This window comes from Pantherophis guttatus, chromosome 11 (genome assembly GCF_059756535.1).
Source record: "Pantherophis guttatus breed Tessera chromosome 11, ASM5975653v1, whole genome shotgun sequence".
NCBI classification, from domain to species: Eukaryota; Metazoa; Chordata; class Lepidosauria; order Squamata; family Colubridae; genus Pantherophis; species Pantherophis guttatus.
Genome location: NC_142073.1, coordinates 26632247 through 26654997, shown reverse-complemented (window position 1 = coordinate 26654997; position 22751 = coordinate 26632247). Strand labels below are relative to the sequence as shown.

At 43.9% G+C, this 22751-nt stretch overlaps 1 protein-coding gene and 1 pseudogene across 6 annotated transcripts in view; one reads left to right on the top strand and one right to left on the bottom strand.

Moving 5' to 3' along the window:
• The window catches only part of HYDIN (HYDIN axonemal central pair apparatus protein), a 416706-nt gene that overhangs the window by 211348 nt on the left and 182607 nt on the right, over positions 1-22751 (top strand). For all 6 annotated transcript variants that reach the window (XM_087877179.1, XM_087877178.1, XM_034425679.3 and 3 more), the window contains 7 exons: positions 1394-1490; positions 2598-2714; positions 3870-4079; positions 5170-5307; positions 13238-13415; positions 19074-19201; positions 19717-19850. In XM_087877179.1, the coding sequence (XP_087733305.1) occupies positions 1394-1490; positions 2598-2714; positions 3870-4079; positions 5170-5307; positions 13238-13415; positions 19074-19201; positions 19717-19850 (1002 nt within the window). The remainder of the gene's footprint in view (positions 1-1393; positions 1491-2597; positions 2715-3869; positions 4080-5169; positions 5308-13237; positions 13416-19073; positions 19202-19716; positions 19851-22751) is intronic.
• Positions 8644-12118, bottom strand: LOC148112316 (uncharacterized; annotated as a pseudogene).

Sequence of the window (22751 nt, the reverse complement as noted above, 5' to 3'; positions counted from 1 at the left end):
TCTCTGTCTCCCCTCTCTTTCTCTTTCTCTCTCTCCCACTCATTCTCTCTCATTCTCTCTCTCATCTCTTTCTCTCTCCCCCCCACTTTCTCTCATTCTGATTCTCTCTCTGATTCTCTCTCTTTCATTCTCTGTCTCTTTTTCTCCTTCTCTCTCACTCTCTCATTTTCTCTCTGATTCTCTTTCTCTGATTCTCTCTCTCTCTCTTTCATTCTCTGTCTCTTTCTCTGCCTCTGTCCCATTCTGATTCTTTTTCTCTCATTCTCTGTCTCTCTCTTTCTCTCTGTCTCTCGCTTTCTCTTCTCATCTCATGGGCCAGCCAGTGTCTTGGGGCTGAGAGGAAGTAAAGCATCTCCCTGAGAGACTGAGGTGCATGGAGCACCAACAAGGGCCGGAAGAAGTGCGGGAGTGAAGCACTACTTGAACATGCGCGGCATCAGCATTCCACCTTGGTATATTTGTGCCAGCTGGTGGCGCAAAGCAGCCCTAATCTCCTGCCTCTTGGGACTCGTAAATGGTGACTGGTCTGGGGAGCAGCCAGATTTTGCTTCCATTGCAGATGCCAGATTGGCCCCCTGCAAGCTCTTGTCTCTCAAGGAGCGCTCGCTGAAGCGGCGTGGGAAACTTCGACCAGGCTCCTTGAGAGGCGAGAGCTTGCAGGGGGCCGATCTGGGGTCCGCAATGGACAGCAAAATCCGGCTGCTCCCCAGATCAGTAGCCATTTACGCTCCGAGTCCCAAGCAGCAGGAGACGAGAGCTGCTTTGCATCACTAACTGACGCAAATATACCGAGGCAGAATGCTGATGCTGCACAAATGCAAGTAGTGCTTCACTCCCACAACTTCCAGACATCACAATAGCTGCTTCGGTCTGCTTGCACCGCCCCCTCCCCCGCCACGGCAACAGCACCATTATTTCATTCCGGATGGAGAGGGCTGCGCTCCTTTTTGCATATTGCACCCCTTGCAAAGTTGTGCATTGCACGTGCCACCCCAGGGCAGAGATTTCCCGCCCCGCCATGGCCGGTCCCATATTCCAGAGCTGTAGTAGTCACACTCACAGGACAGGCCCATTGGTCATCTTGGAGCAGCTCCTCCACCAGGGTGCACCAGCAAAAATATTAAGATTTCTCCACGGAGCACCAAAATTTTCTCGTGGACCACCAGTGGTCCACGGACCACCAGTTGGTGACCGCTGTTTTAATGTATACTTATTATATACTAATATAATGTACAATTATATACTAATATATTTATATAATTAGTTAATTTCAATAGCTAATGCAAATATATAAATGTCATTCTTGGCATTACGGAAGCTTAATGCTTCTTCTATACTCCCAACTGTCTTGAGCAATATACTTTATATTTCTCTCCCATTAAATTACCTCTAGAAAAACAGCTGGAGAAGAAAATACCAGCTATGCAAGTGGAGAAGAGATTTTTGTTAAAGAACCTGTGGATGATGTACAGATTATGCCTGAAATACAGGTAATTGCACAGGCCAATTTTCTGTGAGTCAAAGTCTGCTTTCTCTTCTATTCACAGTAGGTAGGTGGATGGCCACCAGAAGATGTAGCATTTCCTAGGCCAGAGTCCTGTTGGTGGTGACTACAGGACATGGCAAGGGCCAGTCAGCTTTCTAGAGGACTGCCAGAACTGGTTTCACTCAGCTCCTCTATCCTGCCAATTTTGCCTGTTTATTGGCTTAGCTTAGCACTTGCCTGACTCTCCGTCCTCTGATCTCTTGCCCTCCAATGAAAGCATTGGAGGAGGGAGGCCTCAGTGTTTACTGGGGGGTGGGGGAGAGGTCTATTAGTGGCTCAGTTTGGAAACTGACTCCTGAAAGTCCTACCTTTGGCGTTGGGAAGCCTGGTTCTCTTCATTTAGGGCTTGTCCTATTTATACCTCCAGTTGAGATTACTGTGAGGCCCTTTATGTGTATTTCTGAAGCTGCAGCTGCTGCAAAAGATGTCAACTGTGGGTGGTTTGCTGCTCTGCTAAACCTTCTGCACTGGCTGCCCAGGAGCTTCAGTTTTTTTGGGGTGGGGAAAGTCATAAACAAAGGGATCAGAACTGATGACAGGTCATCTTCATTGATGCAGACCTAGGAAATTGCTCATCAGAGATGAGATTGCCCTGCTGTTTGGGCTGTAATGTCCACAATTCTCATCATGATTATTTGCAAGTGAGCCTTATCCCTTTCCACTGGAATACTGACCAATGCATAAGCATCTTAAAGAAAGCAAATGATTCTTTTGAGTGAAATTCTGTGATGACAGGAACCAGCTATTCCTGGACAACTGTTCCTAGAAGGACAGCACATGGATGTTAGGTGACTTTTCAGTTTGGGCCCTCTATTTTCTTCTGGATGTAGTGGAATAATCCAGAAATTTAATAATCTTTACATCCTGTCCCATTTTTGCATCATCCGTGTCTTGTCAGTGATGAACTGTGGATAAATTGTGTTTAGAATAGTTTTTCAAAGCCTCCAAGATGAGAGATTTTGTGAGCTAAACACATACTGTACACAAGGGAGTTTGTCTTTTCTTTGCCCGTTTCTTTTTCTGATGGACACATGTGTGCTCTGTTTTCTAGTTATTTTTGCAAACTTCTGAAGTAGACCAGGAGGCTTCAGAGAAGAACCAGGCAGGAACCAAAGAAGTCCTGTGGTGTGCAGAGTCAGAGGAGCCACACTTGACAGGCGTGGAAGAAGTAAGCCCCCCTGCCACTCTGCCGCTGAGGATGGGGACCCAGGACAGAGGTGGCTCTTCCTCAAGGGTTTTTCTCAGGCAGCATCTGTTCTTCTATTTGGGGCTGGGTCAGGGAGCCTTCTGGACCTTTCCCAGCTGGTTCTCTAGTTTCATCCTTGGCTTTCTGCTCACGATCTGAATAAGCCCAGAGACAAGATAGGGTTTGTCACCCTTGTATTAAAAAATGTAGAAGTTTATTATTAGTTGTTGAGCTTTGCCCAGAAAGAATCAAAATATGGAAAAAGGCCCTTGAGTCAAACCACCTATTCTGTGCTGAATCCAGAATGTTCTTACCCAGTGTTATTTCTGATTTTCCTGTCAATATTTATTATGGTCTTTTTCTGATATATTTATTTCTACAAGGTGTATATTTTTCTCTTATTTCCTTGCTTCAGGGTTTTCATCTTCGACCACTACAGGATACCTTTCAAAGGCCTTCAGCCAAATACATTGCTGCAAGTTTTCTAAGGGTTGAAGCACTCCAGAAAACTATAGTCTAAGAAACAAAATTCACCTCATTTTTATAGCCACTGTTTCCTTTGCAGTTTTCTCTCATTCCATGAGAAGAATACCCTCGAGGTCAATGGGAATACCATGGAGAAGCAAACCTCACAGGCTTTGGAGCCATCTTTTATGACAACTATTGCTTGCACGCATTTAGTATTACTTTTACAGTAGCATAATTGCCTTGAGGACTGGGAAAATTGCATTATCAGTAGAGTATTTGTAGCTTGAGGTTGAACTGTGGTCCTTGGTGCTTCCTGGGTTTGAAAAGTCTGAAGGAAAACCATTAAGCTCAAAGAGCACCAAGAACTCCACAAACTTCATTATTCTTGCCATGGCCCATTGATAGGCACTATTGATAGAATCCATCTTTCTCTGTTTCTCTGTTAGTACCATCTCTCAGAAGGAAAAGAAATGCTTATGCTGCTACTTTGTGCCTTGATTTTGTTTTGTTCACTGCCCATTTGTTCAAACAGCAATAAGTTAGGAAACTCAAAACTCTGGAGGGGAGGCCTTAAAAAGTATCCCGCATTGCCCACCTATGGGCAACAGAGCTAGCAATCCTGGTGCACCTAGCAATGGAGCAGTAACTCTTCCTTCCTTGCTCAATCAGGTTTTTGACATCCTGCCACTATATGGAACATTGCAGCCAAACGAGACCCAGCAAATGTCATTTACTTTCTACGGCCATGCCAACATTGTTGCTTGTGTCAAAGCACTCTGTGAAATAGAGGGAGGCCCCACCTATGAAATTCTGCTGAGGGGTGAAGCCTCGCTTGTTCACTATGTGTTTGACCAAAAGGAAATTGATTATGGGCTCCAGGTAGGTCTAATGTGCTGTTTGTTTATTGAATGAACACACACACACACACACACACACACACACACACACACGGAACGCTGTTGAGCTCTTAATCCTCTTTTAGATCTCCTGTTTTTCATCATACTTCCTTTTATTCTCTAGAACAGCGGCCCCCAACCTTTTGAGCACCAGGGACCAGTTCCATGGAGAGAGTTTTTTCCATGGCCCGGAGGTGGCATGGTTTCAATTGCTGCCTGCATCTTGCGGATAGGGCTTTGCTTGTTTGCATGGTCCAGTTGCTGGCAGGCTGTGGACTGGGGCCGGTACATGGGACTTCTGCTCTAGAAGTCATCCTTCAGGCACATAAACACGTCTTTACATAAACACGTGTCCTCAAATGAAGTCCTGTGTTTTGCATGGGTCTCTCAGCATTTTATGAGGATTTCTGAAGGACTGGCCTGTAATCTCATAGAAAACTTTTCAGGCTGGAATGATCTGGCATCGGTCCTCCTGCTCTTAGAAATGTTTCTGACTGATGGGAGGGAATATCCAATTGTATCTGATTCTAGTGGGCTTACTAGAGCATCTGCCACGATGTTCCAGTTCTCCCTGCAGCTCATCCCAGCCAGAAGGAGGTGGGGAGAAAAGGTCTCAGAAGGGACCCTTCCTAATTTTCAGTGAGGAACAGGAGGGGAGCATCTGTGAATATACAGAAATACCAGAACTTGCATATAAATATAAAAATATATTTATATGTTAGCAAACTAGATAAAATGTTATGTTTTTTACAGAGGTGAAAATTGAAACAAGTTTGAATAGTGGACAAGTTGATGCTAGTTAAAAGTTTGCTCACATTTCTTGGAATGATGCTGCTTGAACATCATTGCAGAATAACATTTTCATCACTTTGGGTCTCCCTCTCAATCCATGGGTTAACTCACTTATGCATCTAGGCCTATTGAATGTTTCTAACATTGAAACATTGTGTATGTCTAATAGAAGAAATCCCTCCCAGCCTTGCCTGGTGAAGAGTTGTGAGAGAATCAGGAAGGGGGCTTTGGCCAAAAAGCAGATGCTGTTTCACATTATAATTGCCCTCTTGTCTCCTAAGCCCTTTGACTACATCTGTATGGCTGAGATCATTCTGAAAAACAAAGGAAAAGTTGGATTTGAATACTCTGTGCTTGATGCCGTCCAGGCTTCAGCTGACAACCCACCCCCTGGTGTGCCACTGACTCTCCCTGCCACTGTAAGTAATAATGAAAGGGGGTTGGTTGTTTCAGATTAATTTCTTGGTGACTTTGGAATGCTGATCTATACAAAAAAATATAGAAAGCAAGCAGATTCTTGCAAATAAACCACCAGAATCCAGAGGCCCTACGCAATATTCCAACAGCCACAGTTTTCTGTGAACTCGCTTCCTTGGCTTCATAGCCACTGACTCCCGGCTTCTAAGTGCTGCCATCAGAGTGGCCAGAATGTCATGAGAGCTGCAAACAGTAAGCAAGAGTACCATAATAGAGATATGCCAGATACGTTCCGAGGGCAATGAGGAATGAAACATATTTTAAGTTTAAAAGAACACACAACATTCAGCAGCTCAGACACTCCCTTGATTCATAGAAGTATAATAAAGGGGAAGACGTACAGCATAATCAGATTTTGTTGATATAGTTGATGTTGAATTGAATCAGAATAGAGCTGGAAGGTCTGCCTGTGGCTGCACCCCAATGCCTACACCTCCTCAGTTCTACAACTCTGAGGTCTTTACTGTCAAAGAATCATAGCTATAATAAGATAACTGTCAGCACTGAACTGAACCTTCTAGAGGCCCTTTTCCTGGTTCATCAATTCCACACTGTATGGTAGGGAGGAGGTTGGAATATATTGCTAGACACAACATTGAACTTTCTCGTGAGAACCAAGGTCATCTCTCAGGTGATGGAGGGAGATGGAGAAGATGCCTGAGGAGCCCCGCCAATTTATCTAACTGGCCAGCATGACCAGTGACACTGGGGGGGAAGGGGTGATTACTGATTTTAACTATGCTGAAACCGCAGGAAAGATTCAGAGTTGGTTGTCAATCAAGTGTGCCGATACAATTTACCCAATAAAGTAGTTCTTTGAGGAACGGTCTGGCCTCAGACTCCTGATTTGCTTGGGTTTGTTAGTCGGAACCTTGACACTAACTTCAAAATAAAGAATAACCTAAAGAAAATAATAATAATCAGTTTCCCCCAACACTATTGATAGAATCCAAAGTGTGCCATCCAAATGATGTAACTGCTTTGAGAATTAACAGAATAACAAAGTTGGAAGGGACCTTGGAGGTCTTCTAGTCCAACCCCTGCTCAAACAGGAGACCCTGTACCATTCCAGACAAATGGTTGTCCAGTCTCTTCTTAAAAACCTCCAGTAATGAAGCACCTACAACTTCTGAATGCAATCTGTTCCACTGCTTAGTTGTCCACACTGTTAGAAAGTTTCTCCTTCATCCCAGGTTGCTTCTCTTCTTGATTAGTTTCCATCCATTGCTTCTTGTCTTGCCTTCTGGTTCTTTGGAAAATAAATTGACCCCCCTCTTCTTTGTCACAGACCCTCAAATACTGGAACACTGCTATCTTCTTTTCTCTACACTGGCCATACCCAATTCCTGCAACTGTTCTTCATATGTTTTTGTCTCCAGGCCCTTATTCATCTTAGTTGCTCTTCTTTGTACTTTTTCCAGTCTTAACATCTTTTTTGTAATGTGGTGACCAAAACTGGATGCAGTATTCCAGAGGTGATCTTACTAAGGATTTATAAAGCGGTACTGTCAAGATTGAAACATTTTGCCTCTTTCAAATCTTAATGCTTTTCAACTTGCCAATGAACTGGTGCTTGCGAAACAGATGGATTGTTCCCATAACAAAAGAAAGGGAAGCTAATGTTTAACTAAGCAAATATTTGCACGGCAAAACCAGAGCTGGTTTTGAGTCTTCAGTACCAAAATGGTATATCCAGTAAAGTTTTACTTTTGGGAATTTAAAACTCCAAAGTGTGTTTCCTTGTTTTGTGTCCACTAGTCAGACAGTTGACATTAAACCAGTTCTCCTTTAACCTAATGCAGCCTACTCGGATACTTTCGAGAGAGCTGTGACATAACAATGTCTGATAAGGAGGACCGGCCGCATCCCAGGAGGACACTGGGACACAGATAGTGGTGACCCAGTGAAAGGTGAAAGTGTTCTGTCCCCATACCACATACATACCCAACCAGCCAGCCAAGGGTTAAATAAACTCTTCAAACACTCAACATCAATGATAAGGAACTTGGCAGCAACTCCGTGGCTGCCTGCCAAGAACTTTTACTCCGATAACACAGACAAAAATACACACAGTTTGAATAGTCCAGTTTGTAATTAAATCCACAGCAAATAGGTGTTGTGTCCAAAGGTGCAAAGTGCATCGCCAGAGATTAGCTTTGTCCGTCACAGAGTCCGAATGGCCACCACACTCCCTTTTATAGCCTGTGGGGTGTGATCCAGTGACTCAGCTTAATCTCTGGCACGCCTCCTTTTCTGCTGCTCACGCTTGTCTCTCCGACGCTGGCGTGGGTCCAACCACAATGTTTCTTCGTCACTATCCGACGGCTCGGAAACACCTGGCTCCTGGCCAATCTCTTCCCCTTCGGGAGACACCTGAGGCATTGCTAGAGAGGAGGGTCCTGGAGAGGGAGGCCTGGCCGTCTCCTTCATGTTCGGAGCCTTCTTCCTCCAATAAGATAGGCTCAGAGGACGGAGCCACAACAGAAGGCGGAAAAGATGGAGCAGCTGCCACTGTGAAAGGAAGGAGCCATGGCAGGATTCATTCGCCCTGACCCAAAGACACAACGTCTGAGCAGAGTGAGGAAAGCAGCCACAACATCAACACAACATCAATCTCTTGGATTTATGTGCCATACGCCTGGCTCTTCACCATTTCCAGGACATTGTTGCAGGCCAGGATCTCCTTGTCCTCACAGACAACGTAACTGCAAAAGCTTACATAAACAATCCTCGGGGGAGGGGGGTTGGAACGCAATCTTGGATCTTAAGGCCCTCAACTGGTACATTATCTTCCGCCGGTTCAAAATGCAATCCCTCCACACAATTCTGGAAACGATCCAGAGGGGCGATCTCTCATCGGTAGACTTAACGGAGGCGTACCTCCATGTTCCCATCCTCCCTGCCCACTGCAAATACCTCCATTTCCATTATCTCGGGAGGGCATTATCAGTACACAGCCTTGCCTGCCCTCATTGGTCACATTTGTTATCTCATTAACTCATCTGTACAGCCATAGGACCGAGTCTGCTGATTTGGTTAGCCCTGCCCCCTCCTGGTAGGTGCCAGTGTTTCGGCGAGGATGCTGACGCAGACTGACGTGTCTTCCTGCAATGAAAGAATTAGTGCTGACCCACCCTGGTAGCCCAGGGCCAGAACCAGTTAGGGTGGGGCTGACTGCCGTTCCCCCCTCTCAGAGAAAGGACGTATCAGGTAAAACCAACGTCAATTCTCCATGTGGGAACGGCAGTCAGGCATGGGACATACCAAAGCTGCATGTCCTACAGGATGGGAAGAAACTGGCCCTGCGATCCCGAGCTGAGATGGATGGCCTGTAGCACTCGCCAGCCGAAAACTGCATCCACCGAGGCGAAGAAGTCCACTTTCTAATGGCGGATAAAGGGCATCTGGCTGGTCCATGTAGAATTCCCCTTGAACTCGCCTGAGGTTGCCGTGACTCAAGGGACCAAATGGAAGGCCAGAAGGACTGTGAACTGGGAAGAGCCAGTAGAGTGACTGCCTTCCTTCCGGCGGCAGCAAAGACAAGCTCAGGGGATTCTTGCAGTGGCAGGAGCTCAGGTTCAAGTGGTCCCACAGGTGGTGGGACTACTACTGGGCTACGTACTGATCTGGGATGATAGAGAACCCCCGCTTCTGAAAGTCTTGTTCAACAGGTGGCTGGAGAAGCTAAGGTCAGCGTTCCAGAAAAAAAACCCTCTCCAAGTAAAGACTCTGAAGCAAACATTTTCAAAGTTCTATTTACTAGAATAGGTAAACTGGCACATCTGGAAAAACCTGAATTTGAGAGGTCTGGGTTTTCTCTCAAAACCCCCCAAACCATCCCCTCAGTCCTCAATTGATCACATGCTCCAATCAACCGCTGTCCCATCTCAAGACATCACTCCGACCACTCCTTCTCCATATGCAGGATCACCCTGACCTTGACCGACAGGAAGAATGCAGACAACCTAGAGACAACCCCTCTACTAAGTCCCCCCTCCTACTTTACCACACATGAGAAGGTGGCAGCATGGAAGCTTCCGGCCTAATATGGCTTCCAAAGCTGACAGGCGTTCCCCCCCCCTGCAGAAAAAAACACACCCTGAAAAATAAAACAGACAAAACACAAAAGAAGGGGTTAACACCTTGTACAGGACCCCTTAACCCCCTCTCCCCCCTCCAGGTGGACCTTTTGGTTTCTCAGGGAATTTATCATGAAATTGCTTTACTAGAGTATCAGCATTCACATCCCAACTTTTCACCCAAGTAGCTTCAGACAACGGGTATCGTTTCCAGTGTACTAAATATTGTAACCAATCCTGGTATAGGCTAGAGTCAAGGATCTTCTTCACCTCATAATGAGTCTCCCTTTGTACTACCAAAGGAGGGGGGAGCAACTAGTAAGGGCCTTAAGTTAAATTCTCTTGCTGCTTTCAATAAGCTACTGTGAAAAACTGGGTACACTTTCCCTAATATGTGAGGGAGGCTAAGTTGGACAGACACTGGGTTAATCATTTTCACTATAGGGAAGGGATCTATGAATTTGGGTCCAAATTTCTTGCTAGGTAACCTCACTCTTAGGTATTTGGTTGACAAATGCACCTTATTTCCTATTCGGAAAGGTGGTTGGAGAGACCGGCATTTGTTGATTTGGGCCTTATATTTTTCCACTGATTCAGCTAAAGCTTTCTTAGTATTCTCCCAACCCTTTTTTAATGAGGTCATACATTCTGTTAGCGACATGGAAGTAGGCGGCTCTCTAGGCAACTCAGGCATCAGCACAAAATCCATGCCCATAGTTATCTGAAAAGAAGTCAACCCAGTACTGCTGTGTACTGCATTATTATAAGCTACTTCCGCAAACAGTAATAAGTCCGCCCAGTTTTCTTGTTGATAATTTACATAACATCTAATGTATTGTTCCACCATTGAGTTCAATTTTGAACTCACCATGGGCCGATGAGGGGGAAGGAGGTTGCATTCCTCCTCGCTGAACGCTTCGGCTTAGGAATCTGGAGTTCGCCTGGAGGCCTGTCTGAACAAGCTGCTACTGTTTCTGGCAACTGGCCCTTATGGGTAGGCTGTTCCCTGGGGAGGAGGGGTAGGGGGTAGCGGGCCGACCTCCATTATGATTTTCCGGTATCTATCTTCCCATTGGGTGGGGACCCATTTGTCCAGCCAAGCCAGGCCCAGTACGACAGATTCTGACATCTTTGGAGTTACTATAAATCGTCTAAGTTCATCATTTCTAATCTAACCAGTTCTGTAATATGGGTGGCAGGGACCCCTCCAATTAACGTCCCATCCACCTGGTGAAATTTAATTGGGTGCTTTAAGGCTATTGTTTTGATCCCCAATTGTTCAACAATTGGAAGTCCAATTAAACATCTGGTGCAGCTGGTATCTATTATTGCTGGAAGTTCTCCTTGCTTCCCTGTCTCTGGCACCACCAGTTTCACATTAATTGAAAAGGGGGGAATGGCTGAATTCACCATCAGGTCTTCATCTCTGCTGGCCTCATTGGGAAGGGCTTCTTTGGCTGGAGGTTCCTCCCTCTCTTCAGTGGGGAGGGGAACCTCTACGGCTTGTCTGGTGAATCGACTGGTGTCTGGGGTCTTCCTTGGAGCCCTTCTGCCTCGTGCAGCTGTGGCAGGTCATTGCTGTGGAACTGGGGCAGGGGCCAGGCACTCAGAAGCTTGATGTCCCGATTGTCCACACCGATAGCATTTAATCACTTCTGATGGTTGAGGGGGAGGGATGACTTCAGCATACTTTGAAAGGGGTCGTCTAGCTAAAGCTCTCCGAGGAGGCTTCTCTGCTGGGGTTTTGCTGTGGGGGTGGATTTCTCTGTCTAGAGCTATGGACATGGTATACCAGTTGTGCAGTTGCTCAGGCACCTCCCGGACCTCACAAGCTGTTTTGACTTCTTGGTCAATGGCCTCTTTAAAATACTGTAGGAGTATGTGGTCTGGCCAATGCCCCTGGTTCCCTGCGACCTATCTAAAGTCCCATACAAAGTTTTTTATGGGTCAATTACCTTGCTTCATCACCTTTAGTGTGGCTTCATTTTCATTTATTCAATTTGGGTTTTCAAATCTGGCCCGGAGCAGTGCAATAAACCCATCGGCATCATTTAGGTCCACAGCACCCTCATTGTGCAGCTGGAGTATCCATTCAGAAACCTCCCCCTCATTCATCCCATCAGAAATCGCCGATACCAAGTCCCGGTCTGACTCGTATTGGTCTCCATACTGCTCATGAGCCCAGACCCTGCTGAGGAAGTAAGCTAGTTTGGCAGGCATACCATCAAAGGTTTCTCTGAAGCGGGGTGGCGTTGGCCTCATGAGTTGGGGCCCGGCAACGGGTGGCTGAGCTGGAACCTGTGGCGGAGCTGCTGCTGGTTGCTGGACTCTAGCTGGCTGCTGGGGGTGGGGGGCCGGCTGCTTATCTGCTTGCTGGGCTGTCGAGAGTGGGGGGGACTCCAGCCAGCTGCTGGATTAACCCCCCCTGTGGTGCCGGGATCATTGGGCCATATTGGGGCCATGGGGATCCCTGGAAACATGGAGCAGACGGCGCTGAATACCACTGGCACTCGACCCACCCCTGACTGGGATAAAATCCCCAGTCTGGGGGTATGCATTCAGCAGTGGGGAGCAGGAGGTAGCATAAAGGCAGGCTGACAAGGGGCCCCAAAAGGGGGATTTTGCATTCCGCATGCTGGCTGTGTCTGATGTCTCCCAGCTGCAGGATGGCCATGGTTCTGAATTATTTCTTGGGGTTAAATTTAAGACAAAAGAAAAATCCTCTCCCCCAGTTCCACCACGGCTCACCTTCTTCTTTCCAGCATTAGTCTTAGCTGTCATTCTTCGGTTGTCCCAGCTTTGTAGTGGCCATCTTTAGGCTACTACTTTTTCTTGCCGTGGCTGAGAGAGAGAAAAGACCCCGGGCCAGACAGGAGAGCTGGGACTCTCCCCAACCTCACAGGGTGCCCCTCTTTGCTTCAATGCCCCTACAGGGCGGTTTAGGCTACCTCTGGAGCCCACAAACATGAAGAATTCAGCATAGGGAATGCGGAGCTCGTTCCTCTGTGTTTGTATCACCGTGACGTCAACCGGAAATCTCAGTACAAAATGTCTTATAGTACACTGCTCAAAAAAATAAAGGGAACACAAGCAGAAGACATCTGAGATCTGAATGAATGAAATAGCCTTATTAAATGCTTTGTTCAGAACATACAGTAGTTTTGTGTTCCCTTTAGTTGTTTGAGCAGTGTATAAACTACTGTATGTAAAGAACAAAGTATTTAATAAGGCTATTTCATTCATTCAGATCTCGGATGTCTTCTGCTTGTGTTCCCTTTATTTTTTTGAGCAGTATATATTAAGTTTCAATTGTGCATTAAATAGATTAGCTATATGATGTTTCTGACAATGCTGTTCAAGATATATTAATTATCTGCTGGTATAAACATTGTTTATAATATATTATTATAAGCCTATAAATATATAGTTTTTTAAACATTAAAAACATTAAGCATTAAAAGTTTATCTCTGCCTACCCCTGCACACTAGGAAACAGGTTTGGGTTGGATAGCTAAAATCTTTTAAACAGAAAACAAATTCAAAATGATATTGACTCTCAGAGAAATAGGCTCTCCCCTTTTGCTGCCATTTGCAAAATTAATGGGCATTCTCATCATTCTGAGACTGGACTGTGGTTCCTACCTCATTTGATATCTTTGCAAGTCAATGATGAACTATCTCTATACTCTGAAACAAACATTTGGGTATCCTTGGGAGCTATGAAAGCCAAGGACAGATTGCTGGGTGTTTTATGCAAAGGGTGAAGAGTCTTTCTGATTTTTCCATCTTCTAGAATTATATTGACTCAGGAAAGGAGCAAATATTGAAGGTCTATTACTTACCAGGAGTTCCAGAGGTCTTTCAGAGAACCTTCCAAATTCAGGTGGCTCACCTGGAACCAGATAGTATCACTCTGAAAGGACAGGGAATTTTCCCTAGAATTTGCTTGGATCTGCCCAGAAATATTCGCGGTAAGAGTACTTTGTCTTCCCATGAAACTAATATAGTTGAAAAATATAAGTTAATTCTTCACAAATATTCACCAGCAGTGTGCATGAAACATTATTTTTTGTTTTGGGTTTCAAACAACAATCTTTTAATTGATAATTCTATCTAAACAGAACTCAAAGTCCTTGTGGTCTTGGTTTTCATACTAGGATGCCCAAATATCTTTTTTATATGAGAATCAAAGATATTGGCTAAAAGGCAGTGGTGAAATACACCCGGTTCTATCCAGCTTGGGCAAACCGGTAGCACTGGTGGCAGGAGGCTCCACCCACCTGCCCGACATCATCACATTCTGTTTTTTACGCTCTGTGCATGCGCAGAAGGTCCTGCGCATGCGCAGAAGTGTCACACCCATTTGCGAACTGGTAGTGAAGGTAAGTGGATTTCACCCCTGCTAAAAGGGTAATTTTAAATATTGCTTTCCCTTCCTGAGAATATTTCATTTTTTTTCTTAAAATCATGCTCTTGTCCAATGTGCGTGCAGGTGCATGAAAAATATCAGCTAGCCATTTTTGCCTCAACCACATATAAACAACAGGTCAAAATTTGATACGCATGAGCTCATTCAAAAGCAATGACTTTCAGTGATGGACTTGTTTGTTAAAAGGAGTCTTGCTAGTTAATTCTTCTGTGCATGACAATATTTCTACTATAACAGCAAAGAAAAATGCATTTGCACTTGTCAGACTTAAAAATCAGTGTCCTGTATTTAAATAGACAAGCTCAATATCAAAACACAAGAGTATAAATAGAAACCTTCCAACCAAACTAACATGGCAGTCTTTTAATTTTGAATGAAAATGTTATTTCACTTTAAAATATTTTTATTATTTAGATAGTCCGGCTTTCAGTACATGATTTTCAATCATGATTTCATCAATACATGATTTTAAGGCAACTTCCAAGAATTAAAAATGCAAAATATAGAATATAAACATTGGTGTGGTTAAAATTAAGAGTGAAAATTTACATCAGCATCCATCAATAATTAACCATCATAAATAAATAAATAAATAAATAAATTAAAATAAAATAAAAGCATGGGAGCTCAATATCCTCAGGATACAAATGGAAAGCAGCAAAGGAGCTAAATTAGACCATTGATATTGTTAAATGCACCCTAAAATGTGGAGTCCAGAACATGGAAGCCATTGAAAAGAGCACGGTCTCCTGATTTATTTTCTTTTTTACCTCTCCATATTATCTCAATGGGATTGTGATCTGCCCATGTGTTTGGGGAGATCTCAATTTTTTCTATTTCTAAACTAGTTGCTTATTCATCCTGTCCATTTCTAACTGGATTACTGAGTCTTCAAGGTCTTTATTTAATGCCATCATTTTCTGATCTACCAGATCCAATTTTTTTTTCGGTTTGTTCAGTTTTGGCTTCTACTATTTTTATTTTTTGTTCGTTCTTCTGAATTGCTTCCTGGATTGAGTTCATTTTATTATCTAGTTTTTGAATATCAAATTTCATTTCTCCATGATTATTGGACATAGTTTCTTGCATCTTTACCATTGTTTCCTGAATCAATGTCTGGGTGGTTTGCATTGTTTGCATACTTGGGACCATGTTAGCCTTTTCCATCTTTGATAACCCTTCTCTCGACCGTTGGTTTGAAGGGAAAGCCATCGTTATCGTTATCATTAGAAGATGGATGTTAAACCCCCAAATCTTAAAGGAAAAGGAATATATTGAAAAGATAAAGAAGGAATTGACATTATTTTTTAAAGAAAATAAAAAACACCACACTTCTTTAATAAATTTATGGGATACTATGAAAGCCTATATAAGGGGAACAACAATAGCTTACAATGCAAAGAAAAATAAGGAAAAATGGAAGCAGTATAACATTCTATCAGAAGAAATTAGAAATTTGGAGAAGCGACTCCAAACAAAACCAGGAGATGAATTTGTTAAAGAAACTTTGACCCTTGCAAGACATAAATTAAGTATATTAGAGCAAGAGGGGATAGCAAGAAGTTTAAAATATTCTAAACAATTTTATTTTGAACACGCTAACAAAACCGGAAGGTGGCTAGTTTATAAATTGAAAAAAAGAGAAAGAACGGATTATCCAGCAATTAGAGGACGAGATGGGGATTACACAAAACAACAAAGAAGAAAAAAAGAAAATAGTACAAGATTACTATGCGGATTTTTATAAACAAGAGGAAATACCAAAGGATAAAATTGATAATTATTTACTGAAAGAAGGGATTATACCACTAGAGGAGGAAAAAAGGGAATTGTTAAATAAATGAATAACACCAGAAGAACTGAGAGGGGCAATCCTAAAATTTAAGAATAACAAGACACCAGGACCTGATGGCTTCCCAGGGGAAATCTATAAAAATTGAGTGAAATTATAGAACCAGTGTTATTGGAACTTTGTAACGAAGCATCATATGAAGTGAAAATTCCAGAATCGTGGAGAGAGGCATACATCACCTTAATTCCAAAAGAAGGTACTGATAAGAGTTAAACTAGAAATTATAGACCAATATCCCTTTTAAATGCAGATTACAAAATATTCATGAACATAATAGCAGAAAGACTGAAAAAAGTATTGAATAAGACTATACACCAGGATCAAAATGGCTTCCTTCCCAATAGACAAATAAGAAATAATACGAGAATAATAGTAGACACACTGGAATATTATGAAGCTCATCCAGAGAAAGAAGTAGCCCTTGTTTTTCTGGATGCCCAAAGGGCTTTTGACAATCTAAACTGGCAATTCATGATTAGGCAAATGAAATTGGGAATCAAATCTGAGAAAATGATAGAGGCAATTTATAAGACGCAAAAGGCAAGGGTAATAGTAAATGGGGATATTACCAACACGTTTCAGATAACTAAGGGTGTATGACAAGGGTGCCCATTGTCACCATTGCTCTTTATTTTAACATTAGAAATATTACTAAATAGAATCAGAGCAAATCAAGAAATAAAGGGAATGAAAATCAAAAGAGAAGAGTACAAGGCATAGACCTTTGCAGACGATATGGTATTTATCATTGAGGAACCTCTGGAATCTGGCCCTATTCTAATATGAGAAATAGAAAAATATGGGGAAGTATCAGGACTTAAAATTAATAAAGGGAAAACCAAAATGATAGTTAAAAATTTAACAACAATTCAGAAAAAAGAATTAGAAAAAGAAATGGATTTACAAATTGTTAAAAAAATTAAATATCTAGAGATATGGTTAAAGGCGAGGTGTTCGTCCCTAAAGGAGGATAACTATACGGTTTTGGTCCAACAAATGAAGAAGGATTTGGAAAAGTCGGGAACGTTACAAATATCGCTTTTAGGTAGGATAGTGATGATCAAGATGAATATTCTACCTAAACTATTATATTTATTTCAGTGCGAGCTGCACTGGCTCCCGGTGGTCTTCCGGGTGCGATTCAAGGTGTTAGTTATCACCTTTAAAGCGCTCCATGGCTTAGGACCTGGGTACCTACGAGACCGTCTTTTGCCACCAATAGCCTCCCACCGACCAGTTTGTTCTCACAGGGAGGGACTACTCAGGGTACCGTCAGCCAAATTATGTCGACTGGCGACTCCCAGGGGGAGGGCCTTCTCTGTGGGGGCTCCAACCCTTTGGAATGAACTGCCCCTGGAGATACGGAATATCCCTGATCTCCGTGCTTTCCGCCGTGCCCTCAAGACCCTGATGTTCCAACAGGCAGGGCTAAACATACAAACATGCGAATGATTTTTTAAATGTTATCTAATTCTGAGTTTTATTTAATTGACCAAACTAAATGGCAATTTTAATTAGCAATTTTGTGGTGTTTGTGTGTCTATGTTTTTCTTGACTGTACACCGCCTTGAGTCCTACGGGAGAAAGGCGGTATAGAAATATAATAAATAAATAAATAAATAAAATAAACAATCCCCATACCATTAGACAGAAAATTTTTCAGTCAATTTAATAAAATTACTACTAAATTTGTCTGGTCAGGAAAAAAGGCAAGGATAAAATTATACTCTCTCCAAGATAGTAGAAGTAGGGGTGGTTTTGGACTCCCGGCGTGGAAACTATACCACAAAGCAGTTATGTTAGTTTGGATAAGGGATTGGGTTAACTTAAAGAACAGAAGAATATTAACGCTGGAAGGACACGATCTACAAAAGGGGTGGCATGCTTTTATGTGGGATAAAGGGAATAGGATACACTCATATTTCTACAGACATAAAATAAGAGATGCATTGCTACGAATTTGGGAAGATACAAAGAAGAAACATTATATGAAAATTCCGGGTTGGCTATCTACTATGGAAGCTATGATCCACCCCAACACATTAGATACCAGCAAAATGCCTAGATACTCAGAAATCTTAGATAAACAGGGAAAGCTTAAAAATAATCAGCTATTAAAAGAACAGGGAATACTCATTGATTGGTGGCCATACTTACAACTGCAATCCAGATACAAGAAAGATGTGGAAGAATTCAAGGTTGACTCAGCTTTCCATCCTTTCGAGGTAGGTAAAATGAGGACCCGGTTTGTGGGGGTAATAAGCTGACTTTGTATAAAAAAGAACACCGCTTGGGGAGGGCGAAAGCCCTACTAAACAGGTATATACAAAAGTATGAAGGCTATTGCTTAACGCATTGAAAGCCGCCCTGAGTCTCCAGAAAAGGGCAGCATATAAATCAAACCAATAAATAAACAATAAATAAATATGGAATTGACATGAAACCAAAACAACTAGATAAATTGCTGATTGGCCTTGAAAGAAAATATCCAAATTATACAATTATTTATTAGAATTTGATAGAGCAGAGGTGGTGGTGAAAGAACTGATGATTGCATGGGCTAAAAATATAGGGCATAGTATAGACTTAGATGATTGGGAAACAATCTGGAACAAAAACTACACGTTAACAAAATCGGTTGCCTATAAGGAAAATCAGTATAAAATGCTCTACCATTGGCACTTAGCTCCAGCAAGGCTGGCTAAAATGTACCCAAACCTAAGCTCCAAGTGCTGGAAATGCAACCAGCACCAAAGTACCTTCTTTCATGCCTGGTGGCTGTGCCCCAAAGCGAAGAAGTATTGGACCAAGATACAAGGTTGGCCACAAGACTTAATAAATTGTCAAATTGAGCTAAATCTGGAAACATTTCTCTTGGGAATATTAAAAACTAAATTTGATAAAAAAAATAAGATATCTGATCCTACATATACTAACAGCAGCAAGAATTGCATTTGCGCAATATTGGAAGGAACATAACTTACCACCAGAGGGATTGATTATTCAGAAAGTATTTGAATGTGCTGAAATGAATAAACTAACTTTAGAATTAAAAGAAAAAGGATTTAGAATATTATGCGGTTTGGGGAAAATGGTATATGTGGATAGACAACAGAAACAAAAATAGGTAATATTCATAAGGAAGTTGAGGATGTATATATATGTACATAATGTATATATTACATGAACTGTTAATCCAAAGTATATAAAAATGACACTGTTTGATTATGTATTAGAATTATGGAAAAGAAAAACTACAATAAAAATTATTAAAAGAAAAGAAAAGAGCACGGTCTCTTTCAAGAGCATTTCTCAGTTCAGAATGTCTGGCCTTCCTGCTTTACATAGGAAATGAGCGGTACAGCAGCATCCTCAAAGAAGTGAAGCAGCAACTAGAACAAGAAACGCAGAAAGATTTCAGCAGTAATTCTGAAGCATTGGCCACTGAACCACCAATGGAAGAATCTTTCACCACGGTAAGATGAACAGCTCTCCCATCTGACTGTCAGCTGGCCTGGGTGGAGGCACTAAAGTGGAATTGAGCCCTGAGGAACAACCACACTCCTGCATGACACAATCATCTCAGGGAGTGGAACAGGGTGCTATTCAGCAGGTTCTGACAGGTTCTGGAGAACCAGTAGCGGAAATTTTGAGTAGTTCGAAGAACCGGCAAATACCACCTCTGGCTGACCCCAGAGTGGGGTGGGAATGGAGATTTTGCAGTATCCTTCCCCTGGAATGGGGTGGGAATGGAGATTTTGCGGTATCCTTCCCCTGCAACGCCCACCAAGTCACACCACGCCCACCAAGCCACCCCCACAGAACCGGTAGTAAAAAAAATTGAATTCCACCACTGGAGTGGAAACAAAGGCCAATGCTTTTTTCGGGGGTGGGGGCTACATCCTGATCTGGATGAGGTCAGGATGCAAGAGTAGAAGTCCAATACTGCCATGGACATGTTAGAGTTGTTGACTCTTCCTGATGTCTTTAGCTCGACACACAACTACAGATGGAATTGGAAAGGCTGCTTGTTCAAGAGCACTCTCTGGAGCAGCAGAAGCTGCTGGCCTCTGTTTCAGCGGATGACCCTGCTGCCTGTCAGCGAGCTCGCCGGAAACTGGTCAAGTTAGTACATATAGTTTCTTTCTGGTCCAAGAGAATGGGCTTCCAGGAGTTTTTCCAGGAATCATCAACGAAATGAACGCTCCAAAATCAAACCTGTTCACCTGGTCTTTAAGACCTCTCTTTAGCAGAGAAGTCTCTCTTTATGAAAAGAAAACTACAGCTAGCCTCTCAGGCTAGACAGACTAGCTGTAGTTTTCTTTTCATAAGCATTCACTGCTGAGTGAATGCTTATGAAAGGATTTCTGTACAAGGGAAGGGGTCGAATGATGAATAGTTAAGGTACTATGGCTGCCATCCCCCAAGCCAAGCTTTGCAAAGCTGACAGCAACCACGGGAAGAGAAGATGATTGGAAAGCAGGGAGGAGATGGGGGCAGGGGGGAGGGATAAGCATTGATAATTGAACACCTGCTAGCCAAGGTTACCCAACAGACTGCAAAGCAGAAAAGCCTGCGAAACCAAAGGCCCTTTACCAAACAATATACCAGCATTTAACTGGACATTTGCTGATAATGGCGGGGGGGGAGGAGGAGGGGGGAATGGCCACGGAAAAGCGAATGTTAATTGTATTCGCTTAACACCAGATTAAGCTCAATCAAGTATACTCTTGACAAAACAATGGCCCAGGAGTCTTTGCTGAGTGAATGAATGGGATGGTGGACACTAGGTATCTCTAGCCTAACAAGAAGGATTTGGGGTGACAGGATAGCTGTCTTCAAGTACCTGAGGGACTGTCACAGAGAAGAGAGGGGTCAACGTATTCCAGAAAGCATCCAAGGGCAGGACAAGGAGCAAGAAGCTCTTTAGCAGGAGATCCAATCTCAAACTAGGAAGAAATTTCTTGACAGAAGATTTAATCAATGGAACAGCTCACCTCCATGATTTGTGGGTGCTCCATCGCTGGAGGTTTTCAAGAAAAGATTGGACAACCATTTGTCTGTGATGGTATAAGGACTCCTGCCATGGGCAAGGTGTTGGACTAGAAGACCTCCAAGGTCTCTTCCAGCCCTCTGATTCTATGGTTTGCCACTTAACTCCCTTTCTCTCCCTCATAAGCACAGCCTGGTCATGCTAATCTTTAGTGTAGTTGAAATAAATGAACTTGTGAAATTTGAGATTTTCTGGAAAATATCACTCATCCTGTTTATGTTAACATTATTATTATTTATTATTATTCGTATTTCTATGCCGCCCAACTCTCCGAGGACTCTGGGCGGCTTACAACAAAGACAGTATAAACAATATACAATAAGAGACGTTAAAAAAACCCATATACACCGCTCATGCAAGATCGCAGTGGCGAGATCAACGGCCCCAAGCCTGCCGGAAAAGCCAGGTTTTCTCCATTTTCCGGAAGGCCGGTAGGGTGGGAGCGGTCCGGGTCTCAGGAGGTAGCTGATTCCAGAAAGCTGGGGCAGCCACAGAGAAGGCTGCTTGATTTGTACCATGGGTAGAAGGGGTATGGGAGTGCGCAATCACTATCTTTGAGCGATTGCGCACTCCGGTCCCCAATGCTTCTCTCGTTCCCCAGGTAGCACAGATCCTCAGGGCCTGGGCCATCGGCTGATGTTGTGCAACGCCAGGTCCGTGATAAATAAGGCCCCCTTCATTTACGACCTTATTCAGGAGGGGGGAGCGGACGCAGCGGGTATTACGGAGACCTGGTTGGGTCTGGAAGGGGGGGTGCCCTTTGTTGAAATGTGCTCACCAGGTTTCCGGGCATTCTATCAGCCAAGGGCCCAGGGTAGGGGCGGGGGGGTGGCGGTTATTATTAAAGAAAGTCTATGTCCAAGGGAGGCCACTGTACCTCAGATAGCCGGATGTGAGTCCCTCCTTGTGAAGTGGGGTCGTGGGGTGCAGATGGGCCTGCTTGGCTCCCTGCTGCATAGCAGCGGCCCTGCCCGAGCTCCCTGACATGATAGCCGGGGTGGCGGTTGATAGCCCCAGGCTTATAGATATGGGGGATTTCAACCTGCCATCTGTTGGTGAAATGTCTATGGCGGCTTTGGGAGTTCATGGCTTCCATGACGGCCTTGGACCTGACCCAGTTAGTTCAAGGCCCTACTCACATGGGGGGGGGGACAGACTCTGGATTTGATTTTTGTCTCTGGTCAGTGGCAGAGCGATCTGGAAATAGGGGATTTAGTCATCAAACCCTTGTCATGGTCTGATCACTCTCTCCTTCGCATGGACTTCCGCACCGCTACTCCTTGCCACATGGAGACGGAACCGACTAGATGGTTCCGTCCCAGGCGCCTGATGGACCCTGATAGGTTCCTGACAGAGCATGGGCCATTCCCTGAGGCTTTGGCTCATGGCGTGACTGAAGAACTGGCGGCTGCCTGGGATAGGGTGGCTGCTGGAGCTCTGGACCGTGTCGTGCCTTTGCGGCCTCTGACCCGGTGCCGATCTCAATTGGCTCCCTGGTTCTCCGAGGAGCTGAGAGAGATGAAGCGCCGGAAAAGATGCCTGGAGAGTGACTGGAGGGCCAGCCGCTCCGAATCTGACCGAACACTGGTGCGGTCACATATTAAGATCTACCTGGTGGCGATAAAAGTGGCAAAATCTAATTATTTTTCCACTCTTATTGGGTCTGCAGAGAACCGCCCAGCAGCCCTGTTTAGGGTGACCCGCTCCCTCCTTCATCTGGGAGCAAGGGAAGACCCCTTGCAGGGCAGGGCTGAGGATTTTGTGCAATTCCTGCATGACAAAGTCACTCAGATTCGGGAAGGCCTGGCCTCTGATTGGGTAGATTCGGATGGGGTGACGGAGGTGGGTCTTGAGAATGTTATCTGGGAGGGGTTTGACCTTGTGACTCCTGAGGACGTGGACAGGATTCTGGGTAGGCTTAGCACTGCCACATGTTTATTGGACCCGTGTCCCTCCTGGTTGGTGCTGGCCTC